The sequence below is a fragment of the Vipera berus genome (genome assembly GCF_964194415.1).
Source record: "Vipera berus genome assembly, chromosome: 1".
NCBI classification, from domain to species: domain Eukaryota; kingdom Metazoa; phylum Chordata; class Lepidosauria; order Squamata; family Viperidae; genus Vipera; species Vipera berus.
In genome coordinates this window covers 15,871,596-15,894,090 of record NC_138202.1, presented here as the reverse complement: position 1 = coordinate 15,894,090, position 22,495 = coordinate 15,871,596, and the positions used below count along the sequence as shown (strand labels likewise).

Here is a 22,495-nt window from a genome sequence, read left to right as displayed (position 1 = left end):
TAATACTGTCTTCTAATGTTTCATTCATCCATCTGGTCAATATGTCAAGCACAAAAATTACCAGGAACCTAGCATCTTGTTCATCCTGGTACAGGTAATCCTAAAGCAGGTAGTCCTTGAGGTACGACCACAATTGAGCCCAAAATTTATGTTGCTAAGTGAAACATTTGTTGAATGAATTTTGTCCCATTTTAGGACCTTTCTTGCCACAGTTGTTAAGTGAATCAGTGTAGTTGTTAAGTTAGTAACATGGTTGTTAAGTGAATCTGACTTCCCCATTGACTTTGCTTGTCAGAAAAATTGCAAAAGGGATATGACTCCAGGACACTGCAACTGTCATAAATATGAATCAGTTGCCCAGTGTCTGAATTTTGATTATGTGACCATGGGGATGCGGCAATGGTTGTAAGTGTGAAAAACGGTCATAAGTCACTTTTTTCATTGTTCTTATAAATTTGAACGGTCACTAAATGAACTGTTGTAAACCAAGGACTACCTATACTTATTCTTTTATTTCTTTTTACGGTGATGAATAAGGGGGAAAAAATCATTGGTGGGGGCAGCAAGAGCGAACCCTTCTCTGGAGCAGGACATGGCAATTAGTTCCCATGGACTCAAAACAGCAACACTTCAATACTCTCATCTCAGCATTTGCTCTGGTAAAGGTAAAGGTTGCCCTGCACATGCGTGCTAGTCGTTTCCAACTCTAGGGGCCGGTGCTCATCTCCGTTTCAAAGCCAAAGAGCCAGCGCTTGTCCGAGGACGTCTCCGTGGTCATGTGGCCGGCATGACTAGACGCCAAAGGCGCACAGAAAGCTGTTACCTTCCCACCGTAGTGGTCCCTATTTTTCTACTTGCATTTTTACGTGCTTTTGAACTGCTAGGTTGGCAGAAGCTGGGACGAGTAACAGGTGCTCACTCTGCTACGCAGCACTCGGGATTCGACCCACCAAACTGCTGACCTTCTGATCGACAAGCTCAGTGTCCTAACCCACTGAGCCACCGCGGCGTCCCATTTGCTCTGGAGAAGCAACTAAACAACAAGTTAATTGGCTCCACTGTAGAAATGTGCTTAAAGTGCCACTGTTGGGATAGAGGAGTACAGGACTGTCAGCCCAGGGTCAAAGATGACACAGTGAAACCTACCTGAGTCCACCTGCTTACACTTGCTGGATAGAATCTTACCAAACATAAGCTATAACTTTCTTACCTGACTTTATCCTGAGATGTAACAACCCTGAATCTCGTGCCCTCCCCCTCCCCTGGCACTGCAGTCTCTTAATTTGGGCTTCTGTATGGAATATATTGCCCAAAAAAGCTCTGTACTGTTAAGACTACCCTCCAGTGCTTCTCCAGGTGCATATGGAATATATTGCCCAAGAAAGCTTTGTACTGTTAAGACTACCCTCCAGTGCTTCTCCAGGTGCATATTCCATCACAAGTAATGACCTCTGCTTTTAGTCAGCACAATCTGTGTTTTTAGGTCAATCAATGTGTTTCCTGGCTTGGTGGGCTGGTGGAGTGGGGGAGAGGGGATGGTTCTGTGTGAGTGGCAGGCGCATGGGAATTGTTGTTGTTGTTAGGTGCGAAGTCGTGTCCGACCCATCGCGACCCTATGGACAACTTTCCTCCAGGCCTTCCTGTCCTCTACCATCTTCTGGAGTCCATTTAAGCTCACACCTACTGCTTCAGTGACTCCATCCAGCCACCTCATTCTTTGTCGTCCCCTTCTTCTCTTGCCTTCAATCTTTCCCAGCATTAGGCTCTTCTCCAGTGAGTCCTTCCTTCTCATTAGGTGGCCAAAGTATTTGAGTTTTAGCTTCAGCATCTGGCCTTCTAAAGAGCAGTCAGGGTTGATCTCCTCTAGGACTGACCGGTTTGATCGTCTTGCAGTCCAAGGGACTCGCAGGAGTCTTCTCCAGCACCATAGTTCAAAGGCCTTAATTCTTTGGCGCTCAGCCTTTTTTATGGTCCAACTTTCACTGCCATACATTGCAACTGGGAAGACCATAGCCTTGATTATACACACTTTTGTTGACAGGGTGATGTCTCTGCTTTTTAGTGTGCTGTCTAGATTTGCCGTGGCTTTTTAGTGTGCTGTCTAGATTTGCCGTGGCTTTCCTCCCCAGGAGCAAGCAACTTTTAATTTCTTGGCTACAGTCCCCGTCTGCGGTGATCTTGGAGCCCAGGAAAATAAAATCTGTCACTACCTCCATTTCTTCCCCATCTATTTGCCAGGAATTGAGAGGGCCGGATGCCATGATCTTGGTTTTCTTAATGTTAAGTTTCAACCCAAGGAGAGTTACAGCCACCCAAATTTCTGGGATAAGGTGTTCCATCAAGTCAGAACCATCACCATGAAGCCTACGAGAATACATGCCAATATATTCTTTTGTGTATTCGTCATTTGTAAGCCACGAATGGGCAGCTGTAGAGTTGTTAAAGAGCCCATGGTTAGGGGTTGGTAGAAATTGTGGTCTGGGTTTCAGCGGGGTTTAAATATATATAACTTTTTTAAAAAACTACCAAGAGTGACTACATATCACGAAGTCTTATAAAAAGTTAAATTTTAAGTCACTTCGGGCAAAACGGCGTTGAATTCTCCAAGAAAGAATATAAAGGGAGGACATGTGGTGGTTACAAATATAAAATATTCTTATCAAAGAATGGGCAGAAAAACGAGCTCAAAGAACAGTCAACGAGTCTAGCAAACTGTGGTACAATCACCCTTTCTGTTGTCTTCAACTTGCCCGGACAACTTTTTTTAAAGTCTTTCAGTTAGATTCCCCGGCGGACTATGGTTCTGCCATCTTTCAAAAGAGCCGCCACGGCTTCAAAGCTTGGCCTTCGACGCCACCATTCAACTATGGCCGTCCCGAGAGCAAGTCGCCCTTTGGATTCATTTGCCCGTAGCCACAATGGCGGCCGGGACAGACCGCGTTCAAACTGCGAATGGAAGCAAAAAAAAAACAAACCAAAACCCTCAACCCTCTACCTCTTTTAAGATGGCCGCCCCCCCCCCCGCGTCTTCACTGCCAGCGCTCAAGAAGGCCTCGCAAATCCCGCGGCGGGCAATGCAACCGCGAGCCGGAGCCCAACTTCGCCCCCGTCGCTTAGCTTCCACCAATGAGAAACCCCCGTCGGCTCGCGCTGGGTCGAAACGGCGAGATTCCGTTGCCTGCCCCGTCAAAAGCAACAGCCCAAGCAGCCAATGAGTTTTTAGCGTCGGGAAGGAGTCGAGGGCGGAGCCTTTTAGCGCCGCCATTTTGTGAGTCTATATAACACGTAGCCGTTGGATCCGCTCCTGCTACTCCGGCGCCTGCACTCCGGTTCCCTTCGGGTTGCCTTCGTGTGCCATGGACGGGTAAGCGATAACGAGAGCGTGGCGTGGCGTGGCGGAAGGGGGGGGGGAACGGCGTAACTTGTGAGGCGATATTGTTTCGGGAGGGCGAGGAAGGGAGGGAACTCGTGGCTTACCTGGCCGGGTCGCATAACTGAGGCGAGGGAGCGGCCGACTCTCCGTCCAACGTGAGAGAAATCGCCGGACGCGCGGCTGTGGGTGTGCAAGGGAGACGGAAACTGGGCCACTCGCACCATGGCAAAAACTTTGGCCGAGTTCTGGAAAGAGACTTGAGAAGATTGGGGGGATACGCGTACCGCCGTCCCAGGGAAGCCCCCCCCTCCTCCTCCTCCTTTTCTCTCTACTGGAATTTGCCCTTCCTTTTTAAAAGTTCTGCGCCGGCGCCGCCATCGCTCCCCCTCCCTTCCTCGCTCTCTTTCTGCGCGCGCACGCTCCCGGCCCTCCCTGGACGTTCTCTTCAAATAATCCTCCACCCGCGCGCCTCCTTGGCGCGCGCGGCCTAAAGATCCGGCGGCCCGCTGCCGATATTCCGCGCCTCGAGTTCTGTCTGCAGCCTTTTCCGCCTACCATTTCCGGCTGGTGCTTCATGGTTTTCCCCAACCTGGTCCCTACCCCTCACCCCCGTTGCTTTAATTCAGAGGTCTTCAAACTCGGCCCTTTTATGACTCGTGGACTTCAACTCCCAGAATTTCTCAGCCAGGCATGCTGGCTGAGGAATTCTGGGAGTTGAAGTCCATGAGTCATGAAAGGGCCGAGTTTGAAGACCCCTGAATGTGCTCGGTGGGGGCAAAGCTCGTGTAGTTGTCGACCTGGGGTGTGTGCCGGGTTGCAGTAACTGTCGCGGCCTTTGCTCCCGTCTCCTCCCCTCCGGCGCTTTTTTTTACTCAAAAGTCCCAAATGCGTGACTTTTGCTCAGCATTCCGGATATGAGCGCGCCCGTGCGTCCTCGCCCCTTTACTCGCTTCTCCATTTTTTAAAAAAAAATTAACTCAAGGTAGTTCCTGCTGGGTTCGGCTGCCTCGTGCTCGCCTTCTGGCCACGCCCCCTTCCCACATTCGGCCGCCTTCCGTCGCCCGGATATTAATTAGCCTAAGGCAGGGGTAGGCAACCTCGGCTCTTTTATGACTCATGGACTTCAACTCCCAGAATTCCTGAGCCAGCTTGGCTGGCTCAGGAATTCTGGGAGTTGAAGTCCATGAGTCATAAAAGAGCCGAGGTTGCCTACCCCTGGCCTAAGGGCTTTCTTTTCTGCCTCCGCCCTAATCCCACTCTTGCTTCTCTTTGACTTTAAAAGACAAAATAATTTCGGAGTGGGGAGACTTAAAAACACGTGCATTAAAGAAAATAAAAGGTATAGTCCTTTACGCGGTTTATGTAATGAACGGTGACCCAAAAGTTGGAGGCATCTATGAGATAAAATGGTGTTGGAGTTGGAATTTTTTTTAAAGGCGGCGTGATGGTTTGACACAGTTGGGAGATCAAATACGTTTAGCCTAAAGAGTTAAGAGTTGTGGAGGGAAGATGAATGATGTGGGGGAGATAAAGAGAAATTTAATACGCCTTTCTAATGACTTCTGAATGTTCAGTGATACAATTCCTGATATGATGTTCTGTATTCAGAGTAGGTTCTTTTATCTAATTGGCTTTTATTCCATGACACCCATCTTTTAAAAAACATTTAAGTTACATTTGAGTCCTAGATCCCTTCCTTTGCTTTGTTTCAAGTATTTTCTAATCCGAGTGAAACCTAGTATGTATCCTTCTCCCTTCAATGCAGTTCCCTATCATATCTTGATTCAAAGAATTTAATTTTGCTCATTAAGCCAAAAGGCTTAAGAGCAATTAATGATTGTAACATGACAGACAGTTCTGCAGTGTAGCCTTCAAGTTTACAGTTCATTTTAAAAACGAAACTTTTGTAAGTAAGAATAGGGAAGCAAGTTACATATCAGTTTGTACTATTAAGATCAGTTCAGGTATAAATAGCTAATGAATTATTATCCACCAGGTAATAGCTGCAGAATACCAAAAGCAAATGGGATTAACTAATATTGAATATTTAAAAAACCAAACTCTGAAATTTCTGACCCCATAGCAGAATATTTTAAAGAGATCTGTAGGACACCTGGAAAACTATAAGCTGGGTAGCTCTAAGCAAACTGTTAGTAATGAAAAAAATAAAACACATGGCGAAGAAACATTTTTAAAAGAAAATCATGGATCCCATAAGGATAAACTTACATTATTTGACTGTGTCAGCAACACAGTCTGTACTTGGGTTTTCAGAAAGTCTCTGATGAAGTTCTTCATTAAGGGCTCTTGAGTAAACATAGTAGCTGATTGATATTCTTATCGCTTAGATGCAACATAAGTCTAAATCCAATTTCAGGGAAACAGCAACTGGAGGGAAATATATCTTCATTTCCTAATGTAAACATTTCTTTGGCTACATTGTAAAATAAAAGGAGGACTAAGATGGATCTTGGCCTAATCCATCAAGACTATTGCAAATACTGTGCTTTTGCTTCTTTTCTTTATTTACTCCAAACCTTTGTACTGGTAACTGAGTTAATTGAAATATACTTCTAATATATTTAAAAATTGTGATAATCTTTGCTGTTGATATATTTAAAAGCTATTTCATAGAATAGTAATATTTCCCCTTATTTCATTATGTTTATTTTATACTTGAAGTTGTAGCCTTTTATCTTCCTTTTTGTGGATGTGGTCAGAACTATATCTTAGAAATACATTCCCATCCTTGTGTCATCAACCTTCAGAAGACAGGGCAAGTGATAAAATGCAGATAGTGCAAAAATCCACTTATCAACTTGTATAAGATATTGAGATGCAGTTATAAAAGAGTGAACTTTTGATGTTATACCGTATGTTTTGTCATTTTAGTGTCACCTTGACTAGTTGGAGAAACTGCTCTACATCCATCCCATTTTTCATATATCAGGCATTTGTTATTTTTATCTATTCATGAACCTGGTCAAGTTTTTAAACAGAACTTTTTTCTTTGATGACTGGTATACCAGATAAGCTGGACAAAAGTTGTCAAAACTCTCTGAATGATGGGCAAAACTATATTATATGTATTATTTGTAGATAATTGAACAGCAAGTACTATACTTTGTTTCTTCATTTGCAAAGCATAGTTCCAGAAAAAAATCCTCCCTCGTAACTTTTCTCAATCCATTTTTGGAATCAAGTTTGGCCAGTCTCCACTTTCCTTAAAAAATTTTTTTAGCAGGCTAGTGTACTGTAATTCTTGCTTTATGCTTCCCTTAGAAAGCTTTTTTTATGCCAAGAAATGTTTTCACTTTTCAGTTAATTGTAGATGTTCTTGGTGGGAACTTCATCATTTCTTCCTTCTGTAAACCTAGAAGAATAAAATGCTTCCTGTTATATTTTGCATGAGAATGAAGAATTTCCCTGCAGGCTTTAATGGATGGGATTGTTATCTGGGTGTGGAGATTAGTGGTAGCTTTGTTTTTTATCTAAGCTGTTTAAAGATGATCTTGAATAATAAAAAGTTTAGAAATTTAACTTGGGAGGAGTTACAATGCTTGCATGGATCTTAAGAGGCAAATGATAGACTGTGATATCATCTTGTATAATGGCATTTGTATAATGTCACATTTGTATATTGTCACATGTGAGTTGCCATTTTGGAATTATTACGTGGTATTAACTGCCATTATTACAGATACCACTGTATGTTCAAATTCAGTTATTCATTCAGAATAACAGAACAGAATAACAAAGTTGGAAGGGACCTTGGAGATCTTCTATCAAGTCCAACCCTCTGCTCAAGCAGGAGACCCCCACGGGTAGGCAACCTTGGCTCAGGAATTCTGGGAATTGAAGTCCACAAGTCATAAAAGAGCCAAGGTTGCGTACCCCAGCCCTATACCATTTTAGACAAATGGTTGTCCGACATGTAATACTACATACTTACTTTAGCTAATCTGTCAAGCCAGTCAATATCTCTGAAAGTATAAAAAATAATTTCTTGAAAGAACTTAAAGCCTTTTATGCAGCCTTTGTTCCCCCCCCCAATGTATTTTTTTGTCCTTGTGACTACTACTTCAGCTTCATTCACAGAAATTCTTATATGCAGTGCTGATGCTGGGAAAGGGGTGTGTAATATGTGCATGCAGGGATAGTTCAACTGCCTTAGGGCTGCCCTAGCTGCCAAGAGAACGTAGGATCTGTTGAAACTGTTGTCAGCTTTGCAATGACGGCTGATGAGTTCATTAAATCCAGGGATTAAAAAACTTACTTGATGCATAAGATTTAAAACAAAGGGTGTAACCTAGTTAGTTAGTCTTGAAAATCAGGTTTTAGATGTAGTTACATGTCTGCAGAAACAACCTTGTACTACCATAAAGCTTAATTTGATGTGGGAAGCATTATAACTAAAAGCCTACTATATAGAGTTGGGTGGAGTATTTTTTCTCAAGCTTAATAGAATTTGTTTCATTCAGTTTGTCCTCTAACTTGTTTTAAGCATATGGAAATGAATGTCATGTGGCTTTTATGCATGAAATGTATGTGCAATATTGTATATTTGGCTTGAATATAGTCTGAATATTGTATCATATTCTTAGTAAGAGCAGTTTTTGTAGTATTTGTAGTAGTCTTACTGGGAGAGATGTATCTTCCTATGAATTAAATTTCTGATTACTTTTTGGTGTCCAGCACTATTGTAAGCATGCATTGTCTGCTAGGAAATTCACATTTTAACCTTCATTTCATTTTGTTTAATTTCACATATCTTTGATGTATACATGTAAATTGGCTAACTATGTAATCTTTTTTTTTACAGCATTGTCCAAGATATAACAGTTGGTACAAAGGTAGGTGTTTTTAATCCCCTCATTGTTTCAGCAACTGCATGTTGTAAACCATTTTCACAGAACCAGGCTGTTTTAAGACTTAGGTCTCTGAATGTTAATGAAATGAGATTTCCATTGTACTTATCACATTGGTATTGTGTGATGCTTTTTTTGGGAGGGGGTTGCCATATTCCAGGGGAACAGGTTCTTTGGAGCCATCTTGGAAAGATTGCTTAATACCACACAGACTTTTTTGGAAAGCAATTCCCCTCTCAACCAATCTTCTAGACTGTAAAAACTTCAAAAGGAAATATTACATTCTTTGCTGTGTATGGAGAGTAATAGTGAAATTGTAGAGGAACATGCCAGAATTGTGTGAACTCGAGAATGCTTCAGGGATATTTGGTGATATGGAAAAGCGGTATCTGACAGATTTGTGCAAAGAAGGTAACTAAGTTTGATATTCTAAACAGTATTAGATCAGTTCTGCTTGTGGGAAATAATTTTTTGAAGCTTTCAGTTTTCCTCAATGCATATTGAGAAGTCTTTGTTGAAAGGGTGGTACTTAATTAAAAACTAGTCAAGCTTCTTTGAATAATACAAAACATGACTATTCAGTCTGGATATTTTGGTCGTAGATTTATCACCATTAATTATAGAGATGACAATGATGAGAAAACATATCATCAAACATGAGAAATAGGTGTTCTGTGAATGCACCCCATCTCTTAGCTGCAAGACATTGTAGTCTTAATATGTTGCTATCTATGAAATGTGAATCTTCTAGATGGCAAGATTTCCAGTCAATTAAATTTATCAGAATTATATTCAAATAGGTAAGCAGGAAGGAAAGGGTGATGTGATTAAAATCTGAGTTGTGAAGAAAAAGAACTTAATTTTGAAAATTATGGCATACTGGTTATGTTGAAGGCTGCTTGAAGTCTAAAATACTTGAAATATTTGAGATGCCTCAGTTTTTTGTAATTGATTAAAGCTGGTTTTTTAGCTGTTGAAAAACTTGTTTTACTTAAAAAAAAGTATTTCTCAAGTGCTATTGTTGCTACAGTATTGATAATTCAAGAAATATCAATAATTTTAAGAATTTAAGAATTTTAAGAATTAAAAATCCAACAAGTAAAATAATAAACAACTTTGATTGCAGAAGAAGAGCAGCAAAGATAAAAGATTTGAAGGCTAAACCGTACAATAACCGACTAAGTAAACTACATATGTTTAGCCTAATGAAGAAAAGGTTTAGGGATGACACAGTAGCCAATACTTGGAAGAGTTGTCACAGGGAAGAGGGGCAGAATTTGTTCTCCAAAGCATCTGAAGGCAGGACAAGAAGCAATGGGCAGAAGTTCCTCAGAGGAAGATCCAACCTGGAACTAAGGGGAAATTTCCTGATTGACTTTTTTTTTGAGCAGTATATATTTGTCAAGGTTCCCGATCAATGAGACCAAATAAATCAGAACTCCCAAGCAGGAAAATGCCTCAAAGAACATGTTTATTGGATACATAATATTGGCAGGTTCACAAGTGAAACCTGAACTAAAATCTCCCTACAGGAATCTAATACAATGTAACAATTCCCACCCATGCTACCCAATAGAACACCTTGGCGGGCTTTCTGACTCAACAAACTTCTTCCTTCCCTCCGGCATGGGAATGACCTTGGTTTCCACAAGAGTTGCTCATGTTTAGACTACCAGAAATATCATCTTGTCCCTCCCCTTTTCGTGGCAACCTAGAACGGAAAAAAAATATGGCTGCAGCCAGGTTCGTTGTAGAGTTGACAATATTATTATAAAGTTGTGCCTCATATCAGCTTTACCTAAGGAAAATATATGACTTGGCATGAAATTTATGTCCAACTCCCTCATCACATAAATATCTGCATTACTACAGAAGTAGTGCAAGCTCTGTAATGTGCTTCATTATGCACTGCTTTGACCTTGTTAAGAGAGCAGTTCACTCTGTCAGGCTAGATAGACCTACTGTTGTACAGATACTAGGATCTTTGCCATGGAAACGGCAAATATGGCTTCAGGCCACAAGCCAAGAATGTCAGTGGAGACATTCCAGGTCTTAATGTGCATCTTCAGTTCTATTACAAGCTAGCTCTTGGTGGGCTTACTCTAACAGGCTTTATCACATATGTGAGCCACATGTGTTGACATAAAGAAATATTAACTAATGCTTCTCAGATTAAAAAATATGGAAAATATGTGGAGTATGCATCTTTGTCAGTTTTCTGGAAAAATTAACCCTTTAATTCAACAAGACAAGAAAGTATGATTATTTAAACCTAGGCTTAAACATTTGATTGCTGTATTCACATACCAACTGCTGGTGAATTGTATTTTAGGGAGCCACTTTGTGTTAATTGGCTGGTGTTAGGATTTTAGTTCTTATTATCCACTCCAGCTTTATTTGTAAGGTGGGTAGCCATATAAATTTTACATACATACATACAAACAAATATGTGCATGTGTGCTACGCCCAAATATAAACTCTATTATGGCATCATGCTGGGCTAGTTCACATGAAATGCCGAATCAAACTATTCTAGCCAGTACTTTGTGTAAACCCAGTTGTTGCATTGCAAATTAAGGAGCATTTAGATCATAGTTCTCATCCAGAATCTGAAGGGGTTTTTTTCCTGTTGTATCACTTGCCACAGCATTTCTTACTGTGTTTTTATAAAGTGTATTATGCATGGTACAATCAAGGTTTTAAAATAGTATTTGTGTTTTAGATTCTGAAAAATGAAAATCACAATAACTATTCTGGCAGAAAATATTGATGTCCTCCAACCAAAAGTATTTGTCCTATTTATACTCTTTTATTAGTGTGGAGAAAACAGTTTCTGGAAAGTTTTTCTAATAGGTTTCAATAAGCAGTAAATGTTAAATCAGGTACAGGTAGTCCTCGTTTCACAATTGCCTCAGAGTGTGAACGTTTGCATTTACAGATGTGATGAAAAAGTAACTGATGATCAGTCCTCACATTTACAAACTCCACAAGTCTGTAAAGCAAAGGAATGATAAGTAAGATCATAACCATAGTTGGGGTTTAACTTAGCAACTGCTTCATTTTAACAACTGAGTTACCAGTCCCAACTGTGTTGCTAAACAAGGACTGCCTGTATCTCATTTTAAATACAACAGTTAGGATCACATTTTCTGATAATTTAGCCTTCAGATCCCTGAAGGTTAACAAGGATCAAAGAAAGGTATCTTCGTCTCAGTAAGTGGCTAAGAGTAGATAAACAGGTATCAACAGTTATCAAGGAATGCTCTGGTCAACAGTAGTTCTGATACTCCTGAAAATTTATTTTTAAATGAAGCAAGTTTTATAACCTAAACATGTTTGTGTGAACTTCTACAAATAGACCAAGGCCAAGTGTTTATACTGTAGCCCTGCTGCTCCCTTTTTATTTTGGGGTGGGGTGGGGTGTTGTCATAATTGAACCAATTAGAGGCTGAAATTAGTTTTTATAGTTTCGTGTATAACTGCCAATCGTTTGATTCAAAGGTTCGGTGAGATAAGAGTATCTCCACATATATTGTTGTCTATCCTATATGATATCAAAACAGGCATCCTGTTTGGGCCCTAGCAACACAATGCTTCCTTTTCCAATATTATCCAGTGGTACATTTATTAAGTGGAACAGCTGGAAACTTCAACTGAGAGACTGACTAGACTCTAGATGAATTTACATTGCGCTATTAGTTTATTTTGCCACAATTTGTTGAATATTTTGTAGTCTGATTTGTAAAAACTAAACTATAAATATACAGGAATATGTAAGCAAACTTAGGCAAGAGATTCTGTGTTCACTGTAATGAAATAAAAGCATTAAAACCTGGTTTGGATGAGAATCTTGCAGTGCAATCAATGCACTTGTAAATGTTGGCAGCTGTAAACCTGGGTGTGGAGTTCTGTATCGGACAAGAAAGACTGCATAACTGACTATTCTGAGTTCAAGAACTCAGCCATTTGACAGCCCCACCCTTCAGATCCATTCAGAGTAGAGGTTTATTTTATGACTTGTCTCTATAGTAGCTGGAAGAAGTCTGAGTAGGCTAAGAAGAGCAGTACAGCAGAAGATAACTATGCTTTTGACCAGTCATGAGATCTTTTTGAAAGACAGACAAAAATTGATTAACAGCTTGGGAACCCAATGGGACTAACAGTTGAAGAGGTGGGGAGGGAACCTAATGTCTTCCAGATTTGCTGAACAAAAATTGCAGAATTCCCAGGCACCAACAATAGTGATAAAGGTGTATGGAAGTTCTAATATTTTATGAAGGGCATCAGTTCTATCTCGTTTAAAATTGATCTACCTCTTTACTTTCAAGTAATAAATGCTATGCCTTTTAAATTTATTCCATATATTTTATAACTAAACAATAAAGGTGGGGAAGGTGATCCAACAATAATTAGCCTGTATATTAGAATTTCAGAAGATGTCTTGGCTTAACTAGAGTTAGTAGAGACCATATTTCAATCTAAAATCATTGGAGGTAAGTTTTCTAATCAAGGAATTCCAGAATCATTGATGCATCTAACCTAGCTTGCTTGCAGAATACGGTTTATAACAGTAACATATTTTTATAGGAAGAATATTTTTTTTTTTTTTTGGCCGGCTCCGAAGATGGACGCGCTGGGGAGAGCTCCGTAGCCCCCAACAGTAAGGCGTCCCCCCAGGAGCCCCCCAGGGACGTCAATGGACCCCTGGGGTGGGGCAAGAATTTCGGGCAAATGAGCCGGGTAATTATGCCGCCCGCTGCCTCCCGAAACAACTGCAGGGGTGCCAGGACATCCCTGCCCTGCCGCCTGGGCCGCTGGCGACCGTTATAAACGGAGCCAGCACCCTCCGCCCTGCCTCTGCCGCTTGTCAACTGCCGAGCAAGGACGGCGCCTCCGCCGATCAGCTGTGCGGCGGAGGCCCCGGCGGAAAGGATGGCAGCGGCTGCGGCGACGATCTTCAAGCCCCCAGGCTGGTCGATGATCCAAGGAGCCTGGCGATGGCGGTGGCGGCGGGGCGTCTCCAGGCCCCCCCCCTGGCCATCCAGGCGGGGCCGGAGGCTCTGCTCTGCCCCGGCCCCCCCACCGGCTCCCGGGTGACGGCGGCGTCTCCAGGTTATCAGCGGAGACGCCGCGGACCAGCTGGACCAGCTGGGTGGCGGAGGCGGAGGCATCGGCGGCGCCGGAGGTGAGAGACCCGCCCCTGGACCACGACAGCTCTGCTCTGCCCCGGCCCCCTGACCGGCTCTCGGGGACGGCGGCGTCTCCGGACTATCGACGAAGACGCCGCGGACCAGCTAGACCAGCTGGGTGGCGGCGGCGGCGGCATCGGCGTCGAGAGGCCCGCCCCTGGACCACGACAGCCCTGGACCACGGCAGCCCTCGCAGCCATACAGGAGGGGCCGAAGGCTCTGCTCTGCCCCTGACCGGCTCCCGGGTGGCGGCGGCATGTTCGGCGGTGAGAGCCCAGCGAGCCCTGGTCTGCGGTCTCCTCCGATGCCGATCACCGGGCAAGGGCGGCGTCTCCACAGATCAGCTGTGCGGCGGAGGCGCCGGCAACGAAACCAACAGCAGCAGCAACGGGCAGCGGCGGCGTCTCCGAGGATCAGAGGAGGCGTCGCGGATCTGCTGGGCGGTGGAAGAGGCGGCAGCGAAGACGACCGCGGCCGGGACTGCTTCTCCAGGCCTAGTCGTTCGCCACCCAGGGGCCTTGACAGCGGCGGTAACACTGACGGCGTGGCATCTTCGACCCGCCCCCTGTACCGCTACGGCCGTTGCAACAATCCTCAAGGAGACGCCGCAGACCAGCTTTACAACGGTAGCGGCAGCAACGAAGACATGGGCGGTGAGGCAGCTGCTCTGGGCCCTGGTCGACTGTCCTCCGAGGGGCCTTGACAGAGGCCCTGACAGAGACGCTAGTAACAGCGGTGCGGCGTCTCGACCACCGCGGGCTGCCCCTGGACGGCGGTGCCTCCGAAAGATTCACACCAAAGGAGACGCTGGACAATGGAGGCGACGGCCCGAGCCACCTCCTCGAGACACCTTGATCGGAGACGGCAACACCAGGGGCATGACACCAGGGACTCCCGTACCTCTGGGAGGCCACGCTCTGGACGGCCCTCTACCAATAGGGGCCATGGAACTGCGGCCGGGAACAACGCCCAGAGGATCAGGGAGGGAACTGTTTGGGGCGGCTGAACCACCGGAGCTGACGCCAATTAATGGATCCCTCCATCCTGCCTTCTGCCCACTCTCAGCCATCTTTGCCCATTCTCTCCCCACAGGACATAACGGGCCTGGGTGCTAGCCACAGTGGCAGAGTGGCTGGGCCTTACACCTGCTACCCCATAGAGGTGAGAGCTCTATGGGGTATGCCTCACCCAGAGTACGTTCTGGACCACCTCCGGAAGCAGAGACACAACCCATCGTGAGAGGATGAGGATGGGCCTGCTTCTGGGGGTTCGCCCGGCCAAGTGGCAGTGGCAGGGCGACGATCCAGATACGCACCTACCCGACTCGACCCTCCTGCAAATTCACCATCCAGGGGACAGCCTTCCCGGAACCACCTATGACTATGCTTGTTCAATACTCTAGCATAGCACTGCACGCCCTCAGGGGTTCCCCACTCTCCTGGGTGCGACCCGCCTGCATCACATCCAATCTTGATGACGGGCCCAACCACTGGGCCTCTGAGAGATGGCCGGGCAGGGTCAGGGGCCTCCAGCATAAGCCCAACAAGAGGCCCCTGATTAAGTTCTTAGTTAAGTTTTTTGTGGGGTTAGGGAGGGGGGAGGGAGGAGACTATGGTTGCGCGGGAAAGGCACGCCTTCCAGCCACCATAACGCATGCCAGGCCCACGGCCGTTCGCGACGGCGTACAACGAGGACCAGTCGCCGATAACACCCAGTGGCGTACTGACAAACGTCCCATCCCTAGGATGGTGGGGAATGGCAGAAGGTGCACAGACAGAGGGCCGTATCGTCACCGGGAGTGTCATCTCCGCTCTGTACAGGCGGTGAGACGCTCCGACCCTCTGTTCTCCCCCGGAGGACCCGGGAGCAAAGGTGCGCACCCTCCCATGCTAAGGCTGGTCTACCTGAATGCAAGGTCCGCAGCTAACAAAGCTCACCTCATTCGTGACCTAGTGGAGAGTGAGCATGCGGACCTGGCCTGCATCACGGAAACCTGGCTGGGCCCAGAGGGGGGTGTTCCTCTGGTTGACCTCTGCCCGCCAGGTTTCCAGGTACTGCACCAGCCCCGGGCTCATGGGAGGGGCGGGGGAGTGGCAGTTATCATCAGGGAATCCCTTAGCCCGCGAGAGACCACCGTCCCTCAGATGGTCGGGTGTGAGTCTCTCCTACTGAGATTCGGCCCAGGGGCGCAGTTGGGTCTGCTGCTGGCGTACCTACCACCTAATCGTGCAGCGGCGGCCCTACCCGAGCTACTCGATGTCCTCTCAGGGTTGGTGGTTGAATTCCCAAGACTCATGGTCTTGGGCGACTTTAATCTACCGTCCCTGGGAGGATCGTCCGAACTGGCTCGGGAGTTCATGGCTTCCATGACGGCCATGGACCTGTTGCAAATAATTTCTGGGCCGACTCATGAGAGAGGCCACAACCCAGACTTGGTGTTCTTGTCTGGACGGTGGCGTGATGATGTCGGTGGGGGTGCCACAACTATTACGCCCCTGTCATGGACCGATCACCACCTCCTGCGGCTAGACTTCCCCCTTGCCACCCCCCACCGTGGGTGCACGGTGCCAGTCAGATGGTACCGCCCTAGGCGCCTAATGGACCCTGATAAGTTCCAGGCAGCGCTTAGGGACTCGCTTGCACCCCCTGCTCACAGCTCGGTGGAAGCCTTAGTGGAAGCCTGGGAAAAGGCAGCCACGGAGGCTCTGGACCGAGTTGTACCCTTGCGGCCTCTGACCCGGCGCAGATCCCAGCGAGCCCCATGGTTCACCGAGGAGCTCCGGGAGATGAAGCGTCGGAGACGGGGCCTAGAGAGCCGTTGGAGGTCCAGTCGATCCGAATCCGACCGATTGCGACTAAGAATCCTCACCAGGTCTTATCTCACTGCGATAAGGGTGGCAAAATCCAACTACTTTTCCACCCTCATCGCGTCCGCAGATAATCGCCCGGCTGCCTTGTTCAGGGTGACTCGCTCCCTATTAAACCAAGAGGGGGACTGGGAGTGGGAGGCACGGTTCTGCGTTGGTTCTCCTCCCGATACTCCCATATCACACCTCTCCTCCGTGCGCTGCACTGGCTTCCAGTTGCCTTCCGTGTGAAGTTCAAGGTGCTAACAATGACATTCAAAGCCCTACATGGCATGGGTCCGGACTACCTACGGGAGCACCTTCTGCCGATGTCAGCACCCCACCGTCCTGTGCGCTCCCACAGAGAGGGCCTCCTCAGGGTGCCACCGCTCAAGGAATGTCGGCTGGTGGCCCCCAGGGGGAGGGCATTCTCAGTGGGTGCGCCAGCCCTCTGGAACACCTTACCAACCGAAATCCGGATGGCCCCTGACCTCCGTACCTTCCGTCGCGACTTAAAAACTTTCCTGTTCCAGCAGGCTGGCCTGGCATGATAACGTTAATTGGGGTCCCAGTTTGTGTTCATTAGTGTTTCTTATTATTTTATTGTTCGGTCTGTATACCTTCCTTCCTCTGTACACCGCCCCGAGTCCCTCGGGAGAAGGGCGGTTTATAAAAACTAATAAATAAATAAATAAATAAATAAATATATACTTTTATAAGAAGAAATACTATGGGTGGGGGAGAGAGAGAGAGAGAATGAATGAATGAATTAGGGATACCTGTTCTCTGAATTGAAGCAAAGTTTTTATTCATGTTCCTAAAATTTGCTTACCTAACTTAGGTATTTCAGTTAACTGGAGAATATTAATCATGTGTTAATTGTGTGTCATAAAAGGCAGGATATTTAAGTTGCTGAAAGATTTGAAAGAAGTATAACTAGGTAGGATTCCTTTTGTGCCCACATTGAAAATCTGAGACAAAATATATACAGTCATGGCCGAAATTGTTGGCACCCCAGAAATTTTTCCAGAAAATCAAGTATTTCTCAGAGAAAAGTATTGCAGGAACACATGTTTTGCTATACACAGGTTTATTCCCTTTGTGTGTATTGGAACACAACAAAAAAAAGGGAGGAAAAAAAGCAAATTCAACATAATGTCAAACAAAACTCCAAAAATGGGCTGGACAAAATTATTGGCACCCTTTCAAAATTGTGGATAAACAAGATTGTTTCAAGCATGTGATGCTCCTTTAAACTCACCTGGGGCAAGTAACAGGTTTGGGCAATATAAAAATCACACCTGAAAACAGATAAAAAGGGGAGATGTTCACTTAGTCTTTGCATTGTGTGTCTGTGTGTGCCACACTAAGCATGGACAACAGAAAGAGGAGAAGAGAACTGTCTGAGGACTTGAGAACCAAAATTGTGGACAAATATCAACAATCTCAAGGTTACAAGTCCATCTCCAGAGATCTAGATTTGCCTTTGTCCACAGTGCGCAACATTATCAAGAAGTTTGCAACCCATGGCACTGTAGCTAATCTCCCTGGTCGTGGAAGGAAGAGAAAAATTGATGAAAGGTTGCAACGCAGGATAGTCCGGATGGTGGATAAGCAGCCCCAAACAAGTTCCAAAGGAATGCAAGCTGTCCTGCAGGCTCAGGGAGCATCAGTGTCAGCGCGAACTATCCATCGACATTTAAATGAAATGAAACGCTATGGCAGGAGACCCAAGAGGACCCCACTGCTGACACAGAGACATAAAAAAGCAAGATTACAGTTTGCCAAAATGTACTTGAGTAAGCCAAAATCCTTCTGGGAAAACGTCTTGTGGATAGATGAGACCAAGATAGAGCTTTTTGGTAAAGCACATCATTCTACTGTTTACCGAAAAGGAAATGAGGCCTACAAAGAAAAGAACACAGTACCTACAGTGAAATATGGTGGAGGTTCAATGATGTTTTGGGGTTGTTTTGCTGCTTCTGGCACTGGGTGCCTTGAATGTGTGCAAGGCATCATGAAATCTGAGGATTACCAAAGGATTTTGGGTCGCACTGTAGAGCCCAGTGTCAGAAAGCTGGGTTTGCATCCGAGATCTTGGGTCTTCCAGCAGGACAATGACCCCAAACATACGTCAAAAAGCACCCAGAAATGGATGGCAAGAAAGCGCTGGAGAGTTCTGAAGTGGCCAGCAATGAGTCCAGATCTGAATCCCATTGAACACCTGTAGAAAGATCTTAAAATTGCTGTTGGGAAAAGGCGCCCTTCCAATAAGAGAGACCTGGAGCAGTTTGCAAAGGAAGAGTGGTCCAAAATTCCGGGTGAGAGGTGTAAGAAGCTTATTGATGGTTATAGGAAGCGACTGATTTCAGTTATTTTTTCCAAAGGGTGTGCAACCAAATATTAAATTAAGGGTGCCAATAATTTTGTCCGGCCCATTTTTGGAGTTTTGTTTGACATTATGTCCAATTTGCTTTTTTTCCCTCCCTTTTTTTGTTGTGTTCCAATACACACAAAGGGAATAAACCTGTGTATAGCAAAACATGTGTTCCTGCAATACTTTTCTCTGAGAAATACTTGATTTTCTGGAAAAATTTCTGGGGTGCCAACAATTTCGGCCATGACTGTAGTTAAGAATAATAAAAGAGGTCTGATTTAAAAAGTGGTTAAGCCATCTTGTTCCTCATAGCCACCATGGCTATAATAATAAAAACAACTAAGCTTCATTAGGCATGGTTAATACTGGAACTGGGAATCAAGAAAATGCAAGGTACAGGCTTAGGGAGGAAATGGGGAGAGGGGAGATATGTAGGAAGAAGACAGTAATAAGTGCCTTCTGTATTTTTAATTAAGCAAACAGCATGATGTGTCTGAAGTTATGGTGAGTTGAGTTAAAGGAGGTTTCTTAGTTTTTTCTAAAGTTTGGATGCTTGCAGAGGAAAGATGTCATATTGTAGCATAAAATTAATTCATAATAGAATTGAGCATTTCTGTTTTAATAGAACTCACTTTTTGTTTTTTATTTTTGCTTTAATAACAATGATACTGGAAAAAATATATAAAAGTAATTTGGCCGAGGTTTTGATTAAAATTTGAAACAATCTTTTTCACTGCAGTATGGACTTGTTATCTGAGGCCAATAAATGGTGCTCAGGTGGACAGGTGCTTCCAGCTTATTTGTCCAGCTGTCCTGAAATGTTGTAAACAATGACAAGCATTTAATAAATGTGTACATCAGCACTTTTCTATAATAACTAGAGATATTCATGGAATGGAAACATTGTTTTCTTTCAAACTTGGAGCAAATCACTGCATTACATAAGTTCTGGGATCAGCCCTAGCTTGGCAGAACTGAAACCTGGATCATTTTCAGGTTTCAAATCAAAATCCAGACACTGGTAGGTCAAGGCTGGAGTGCCCTGCACCCTCCCCCATGTGAGCTGCTTTCTACATGGCCCAGACTGGTGGCTTGCCTACCCCCCATATTTCCTAGCACTTACTTTTCCCTTTTTTCAGCCAATGGTAATATTTCAGTGCCGTATACGCCACTAGTCCCACCTTCAAGCTTCCCAGCAGCTTCCCTGCCACCAGCCAAAAAAGATAACCCATTTTAACTCTGATTTTCTTTTAGAGATACAGGTAGTCTTGACTTACAGCCATCTGTTTAGTGATCATTTGAAGTTACAAGGGCACTGAAAAAAGTGACTTATGGCCATGGCAGTATCTCCATGGTCACGTGATCAAAATTCGGACATTATGATGGCTGTAGTGTTCCTGGGTCATGTGATCACCTTTTGCGACCTGACAAGCAAAATCAATGGGGAAGCCAGATTCATTTTAATAACCATCTTACTTAACTTAGCAATTGTGGCAAGAAAGGTTATAAAATTGAGGCAGAACTTACTTGACTGTCTTGTTTAGCAGTGGAAATTTTGACTCAATTTCGGTAGTAAGTCGAGGACTTACCTGTATACACTGCAGATTTTACTGGTTGAGTGGATTACTTACTATACATCATAACTATATTTTGGAATGCTGCTGGGGTAGGGAGGTTTAAATGGAACTTTCTTATAGAAATGATATATGATATATGCCAATGGGGGCAGGATATATACCATGCTGGGACATGTGATGGCTACTGGGGGCTACTTAGTGAAAAGTGATGTGACACACTTCAATTTAGTTTTTCACCTTCATCATACAGTACAGATATATCCAGATCATAATATTCAGTTTAGTCCCCAATTTGGATAAATGTGTTTTGGTTTGATAATGGACATGGGGCAAACTGGTTGACATAAAAAAAATCAGCAAAACCCAGTATTTTGCAGAGCTTGGTTATGTATGTAGGCATTACTAAATCACTATTACTGAAAAAGCAAATGGGAATTAGTACGGACAGGCGGAATCCTGCCATTTATTCATTCAACATGCTCATCCAAAGATGCTATGATTAGAGAGCTCCAATACATCTAGTAACAGGATAAAAGACCGTTAGTCAAGAACTTTCCTAGTTCCCCTTATCCGTCTTCTAACTATAATTCTTTCTCAAATGAAGACTCTAGAGAAATAATACTATAATACTATTTTTGCAAACATGCAGCATGTACTCTCTAAGCTTCAGCTGCAGTCTGATTGACTATATCAAGCATTGTCCAAATTTCTGCTAAATTTGATAGGTATTCCTCCCTCTCTTACAATAAGAGGTGGATTAATGCTGAGCTTTCTGCCTGAGATAAGCTTGAGCTAAAAAATGTTGCCAGACTTATTTGCACAAGAAGATTTGTTAGATAGGTGTGATTTGCTAATTTTATAGTGCAGCCTGAGCCTGTGCAAGTCACTGCCCCATAAATGCCTACCTTCCCCCTTTTCTGTCACCTTTGGGGCAAAAAAATGCTGCTTTTGAAAAATGTGTCTTAAGAAAGAGCTCAGTTTCACATGCTTTAATTGGCCTGCTGTTCATCTAAGAATCTTTATTTCCTTTTTTCATATAAGGGTAGTATCCCACTATTACATTAATATTTCTCTCAAAGCAAACTTGTTTCAAAGTGGATTGAACTGCAATTCTTGACTTTGCCTTCATGTTGCAAACCCAAGCTATGGTTCCCTTGCTTTAAGAGAGGAAGGCTGCAGCCCAAACAAGCTTTCAAATAAATTGTTTCTTTTCTTATATTTTCAGAAAATAAATCTTACTCTTGGTTTATGGGCACTGTTGGGAGTTGCTCTGTTCCTTGCTTGTATGGTTCTTAACATGTTGTTGCTGATTCCATTATGTAGGGCTGAGTGGAAAATCAAGCTTTCCCTTTACTTTCTCCACCCATCTCAGTTTCTCTACCACTTTTAATTCTTGTTTTCATAGCACCTGAATAGAAATTAGCAAAGTGCTGTCGACTTACTTTTTTTTCCTTTCTGTTTCTCTTTCAGCGGGGATCTGACGAACTTTTTTCTACTTGTGTCACTAACGGACCCTTTATCATGAGCAGCAACTCTGCTTCTGCAGGTAACACTGATAGCCCCAAGAATTTAACATTTCTTTAGCATTTACTTGCCAGGAGAGATTGACCTCCAAAGCAACCTGAATACTTATTCCAATCAGTTAGGTAGCAATTGGCTCCAAAGGAGCTTTTGCTGTCATTTATCAAAGGGTTTCAGCAGTCTTAAGTTCCATAGTGCTGATACCTGAAATTATGCCTGAAGCTTAATATAGATGATTAATGCTGATGAAATATTTTGGAAAGCATAGAAAAGCAAATAAAGTTCATTTGCGGAGGGGGTGGGGATTGCAAAATGGATTTGTCCTCATGTAAGGGTTATTTTCTGAATATGTGACACACGCTGGTAAGATCACTATATTTTCCAATGTCTGCAATAGTGTTTGAAGCATACTGGGTGTTTTTATTTTGACTTTGTTCTCCTGACCTTCACTGTTGTGCCTACAGTCTGTTTCATCAGAGTTCCCTCTTTTGTGTATTCTGTAGCAAAGCTCTTGCTGCAGAATGATTTTCTTCTGAATGTTTAACCCTGTTTTATAAAGCAAGTCAATATTTACTGGTCTCGCATTTATTTATTAAACTTAGGGGATTGCCCAACACAGGGATGCTTACATTTTAAAAGACAGAAAAAAAGCATGTCTTGACACAGCACACTCCAAATAATACAAAACACAACCAATAGCAGTTCTACAACGTTCTTATCCCAAGACCAAATTTTGAAAGACAT

The 22,495-nt window shown here is 44.0% G+C and overlaps 1 protein-coding gene across 2 annotated transcripts in view; it reads left to right on the top strand.

Annotated features, from left to right (window-relative positions):
- Positions 1-3,095: 3,095 nt before the first annotated feature.
- The window catches only part of PTBP1 (polypyrimidine tract binding protein 1), a 46,082-nt gene continuing 26,682 nt past the window's right edge, over positions 3,096-22,495 (top strand). Inside the window, exons 1-3 of one of the 2 annotated variants that reach the window (XM_081322607.1) lie at positions 3,096-3,364; positions 8,196-8,226; positions 21,701-21,776. In XM_081322607.1, the coding sequence (XP_081178733.1) occupies positions 3,357-3,364; positions 8,196-8,226; positions 21,701-21,776 (115 nt within the window). In that variant the 5' untranslated portion in view covers positions 3,096-3,356. The remainder of the gene's footprint in view (positions 3,365-8,195; positions 8,227-21,700; positions 21,777-22,495) is intronic. The other variant, XM_081322608.1, reaches the window with a different exon arrangement.